Genomic DNA, 4,220 nt, shown 5'->3' with positions numbered 1-4,220 from the left:
GTGCGGGGGTGGGGGCTGAGGAGGGCCTGCAAGTTGAGCTCCAGCGAAGAGGGAGGGGTGGAAGATGTGCCCCCCACGAGGGTGGCTGCGTGGCTTTGTTGTGTGACTGTTGCACGGGCAGAACTGTGGTAGCGAGGCCAGCGTGGCCTCAGCCAGGAGCAAGCGCCCTGGGGCGAGGGCCGGCTGGCCAGGCTGGGGAGGAGGCAGCCGCACTCCCACACGCGGCCCTGCACCACCTGCCCCAGTGGCTCTGGGCTCTTCCCTTCCGGACGCGTGTCCCCGGGTCCTGTGTGTGTGTGTCCCTTGGAGCCGCGAGGCCGTGGTCCTCAGCACAGGGTCCCAGAGCAGCCTGGCCTCTGGGCCAGAGGGATGAGAGCTTCCATACAAACCCACAGAGCTGGGGTCAGGCTCCCAGCCAGAGTGTCTGTTTGAAGTCCGTCCACTGGGGGTCCCAGCAGCCCCCGGCCGCGAGGAAACGCACTTCAAAGAGGACGCGTGTGGACACCACTGGGACCTTCAAAGGCCATCCCAAGGCCAGTTGCTCCCAGCCAGCTAGGGAGGCGATGCTCAGACAGCTGAGTAAGGGGCTTGCGGCATGCCCAGCTCTGACAGCGCCCCTGGGAGATGCCCGCACAATGTCTGGCTGGGCCGACGTCTCTGGTGTCTGTGCCCTCACCCCGCAGGACTTGGCACGTCTGAGCCAGGCCTGGGCGCCGAGGCCCGCGGTCTGAGGCGGAGTCGCCGTGTACTCTGCGCCACTCCTCCTCCTCGCTGTTGTCACGGTGTCCACGTGTCCCAAACACGGGAAGGGCCCTCTGAGGAGCCGGGCAGAGGCACTCGTTTAGGGGCCACTGCACGGTCCCCCGTGTCACCAGTGCTGCCTGATGGCTCTGAGGGAGGTGGGAGAGGACAGCGTGTGCCCTCCGATCGCCCAGAGCTCCAGGAGAGGTGGCAGACGAGAGACGGGTTTGGCCCGTGTCCCACAAGGGTAGCCGTGAGCCCTGGAGTCCCGCAGGCGGGTAGCAAGGTGGGCTGAGCACAGGCACCGCTGGCTTTGGGGTCCACCCTGCTCCTTAGTCGTGAGAAGCTCGCGTTTCCAAGCTTCTCTTCTCTCAAGACAGAGGGCGAGACCAAGCTCGTAGGAGTGCCATGCCACATAACGTGAGATGGTGCAGCAGCCCCCAGGAAAGGCCTGTGCTTCTCCCAAGGCCTGTGGGCCAGCAGCACTGGCTCGCCTGGGAGCCTGTGAGGAATGCAGAGCTCCAGGACGTCCCCTCCCCCCCACTGAATCAGGGCTTTCTTTCCAAACCAGCCACATGGCTGATAGCACACTGCGTCTTGAGAGGCACCGCTCTCGACACTGACTTGCCTGGGATGTGATCGGCACCTTCAGAGGCCCTGGGAGGGTGCCTGGGGATTGCGGGCCGGCCAGCGAGATGTGTGAACAAACCCTCGACTTTGCTTGCCACGTTTTCTGTAGGCTGGCATTCTGCAGCGGAATGTGTGCTGGGTTGGAAAATGTAAGCCGGGCTCAGTGGCTCAGCCTGTAATACCGCTCTTTGGGAGGCTGAGCTGAGTGGACTGCCTAAGCCCACGGGTTCGAGACCCACCTGGGCAACCTGGCAAGACCTCATCTCTACAATAAATCAAAAACTAGCCGGGTGTGGTAGCGCGCACCTGTAGTTCCAGCTACTTGGAAGGCTGAGGAGGAAGGATCGCCGGAGCCCAGCAGGCCGAGGCTGCGGTGGCCGGGAGCGGCCACTGCACTCCAGTCTGGGTGACACAGTGAGACTCCAACTCAAAAAAAAAAAAATGTGCAGGTCACCTTCCTGCCCAGCTTTGCAGGAGGACGCTGAGGAAGATGGACACCTTTCTGTGGCCAGCGTCTCTTCCCTGCCCCACCATGCTCCTCGTGGGGAAGGGGAAGGAAAGGGGTCAGCGGCCAGGGCTCTCCCCTGCAGGGTCTCTTTTGGGGACAGCCATGTTGCCCCTCCCAGGGAGCATGTTTGTCTCTGAACCTGGGCCTGCGGGAGACCATCCACCCGCTGCCATGAGCGCGGCGGGACCGCGGGCTGCTCCGAAGGACTGCAGGCCAGGGGCTGTGTCTCAGACCAGGGAGGCCCTGTCGTTTTCTCAGGCTCGCCGCCGCTGCCTTGGGTTGGCCCAGCTGGGCCAGGGATGGCAAGTGTGGTCTCCAGAAAGCCTTGCGGGACCCTTCCACGCCCCTTGCACCAGCTGTGAGGCACAGCTGTCCTTCCACACCACCTGTGAATAATGTCATCCCACGGTGTACCATAGTGCAGCCAGTCTACAATTCCTCCCCCCAACACACACACAAACACACACATAGCCCCGTTGGTTAAGGGAGGGGACTGAGTCTTCACTGTTTAATTTTCTCGCGTTCGCCATTTTGGCAGACTCGTGCTAAGTGCTTATTAGCTGCGTCCAGAATGAATAAACGAAGCGATTCTCAGTTGGGAGGGGAGTGCCCCTTAAGGCTACTCAAAGGAAAGAAAGGAAGGAGTAAAGCCTGTCGCTGAAAGGCTGTGCTCTGCCCTCAGGACTGCTGCTGGGGAAGGAGCGCGCTGAGCACGCCTCGGCCCCCCTGCCACCTCCGCCTGCCTCCGCGCTGTCCCCCGTGGCCCCCGCCCCAGCCGCCGGCAGCGCCCACGCCAAGACCGGCAGCAAGGACAGCAGCACCCAGACGGACAAGAGCGCCGAGCTCTTCTGGCCCGGCGTGGCCTCCCTCCCTGGCCGCGGCCGGCTGAGCACGACCCCCGCCCCCAGCCCCATCCTGAAACACTCGGCAGCCAGAGGCACCGCGGACAAGCTGGGTACGTGGCCCCCACCTCCTCTGCTGCCCTGAGCACCTTGGCGCTGTCTGGCCCGTGAGGAGGAGTCTCTCTTTGAGCCAGAGAGGGGCCAGGATCCCCGCCCGCATTCACTCCGTGGGGATCTTGACGAGGACGGCTGTCCCCGTGCACCCAGGCTGTGCTGCCTCACCCCGTAAGGGAGTAATATGCGTGTAGACTCGCTTGTCACCACTCAAGATGAGTCCACGGCCGAGTCCACCCTGGGGACTTGGCTGCTTTATAACGAGTGCTTCCCTGGCAGGGGTGAGGGTGGGCCCCCTGGGGGAAGTTAGGAGGTCAGTGCCCTCTAGGATGCTTGGGAGCCAGTATTAGGCACCAGGTACCTCAGTGGCATCCAGTCGTAGACGTTGGCTTCAAGGCGTTGACTTGCCAAAGTTTGGGCCCCCATGGAGGATATCCTGATGGAAGGAGAAGGTAGACTGACTGTCCAGGACCAACGAGCTGCCTAAAATATTTAAGAGAAGACAGCATGTGGGGTGAGCTCTGCAGTGAGTCTGGAAGTGTCCAGTGGAGGAACAGGCTTGGCCTTGGACTAACCATTGTCAGGAATTCTTTGGAGGAGCTATGGGCTACTTGGGCATAAGTTAACTGTGTCCTCCAGAACAGACAAGGACATGCAAGCTGCCTGTCGCAGGCATGCGACTGCCTTACAGTGTTGCCTCTGTTAGTCTGTAACTCTTGGGGTGCAGGTGCTCATAAGACAGGGAGCATGTGGAAGCGCCTGGCTCAGAGCGTGCACTTGGCAGCTTTGAGCAGGAGGCAGAGGGGGCCAGGGCTCCAGCTCAGAGCCCCGATGTCATCTCCCACTCAGTCCTCTCCGTCGCCATCTTGGCGTGCATTCGTGCCTGGATCCTGGGCCCGTCCCTCAGCGCTTGTCCGCTGTGGACTGCATGCCTGGCCTTCCTCCGGACGGCCCGGTGAGTGGCGTGGCAGCTGTATTTGCAGCGAGTCCGTTTTGGGGAGTGCTTGCGAAGCCTGCACCCTCCTGAGGAGCGGGCTGCTGATGTTTCTCCTCTCCTTGGCAGAGAACTCTCCTGGCCACGGGAAGCCTGAGCCCCGAGGCCGAGTCAGCAGCCTGCTGCCCAAGCCCGAATTCCCCGACGGGGAGATGGTGGAGGTCCTCATCTAGCGGCCGTCCTGCCGGAGCCCGCAGGGAGCGCGGACAGACCAGGAACGTGGCAGACGGAAGACAGAAGCGCAAGGCTGTGCTGGGCATTCGGAGGGACTTGAACTGATGGAGGCTTCAGGTTGATGGGACACTTTTGTAGAGGTTAAAAACAAAAGCGGGGGCCTACGTGGCGGGAGACAGATGCTGTGGGTTTGTGTTACACGTGGCAGAAGAGAAGA

At 62.1% G+C, this 4,220-nt stretch overlaps 1 protein-coding gene across 1 annotated transcript in view; it reads left to right on the top strand.

Moving 5' to 3' along the window:
- AMOTL1 (angiomotin like 1) overlaps positions 1-4,002 on the top strand; it is a 46,013-nt gene extending 42,011 nt beyond the window's left edge. Inside the window, exons 13-14 of the mRNA XM_021713255.1 lie at positions 2,562-2,834; positions 3,899-4,002. Of these exons, the coding sequence (XP_021568930.1) occupies positions 2,562-2,834; positions 3,899-4,002 (377 nt within the window). The remainder of the gene's footprint in view (positions 1-2,561; positions 2,835-3,898) is intronic.
- Positions 4,003-4,220: the final 218 nt, after the last annotated feature.

Source organism: Carlito syrichta, unplaced genomic scaffold (genome assembly GCF_000164805.1).
Source record: "Carlito syrichta isolate Samal-C Ts95f unplaced genomic scaffold, Tarsius_syrichta-2.0.1 Scaffold92597, whole genome shotgun sequence".
NCBI lineage: Eukaryota > Metazoa > Chordata > Mammalia > Primates > Tarsiidae > Carlito > Carlito syrichta.
The sequence above is the reverse complement of the archived record's forward strand: the minus strand, read 5'-3'. Positions and strand labels throughout refer to the sequence as shown.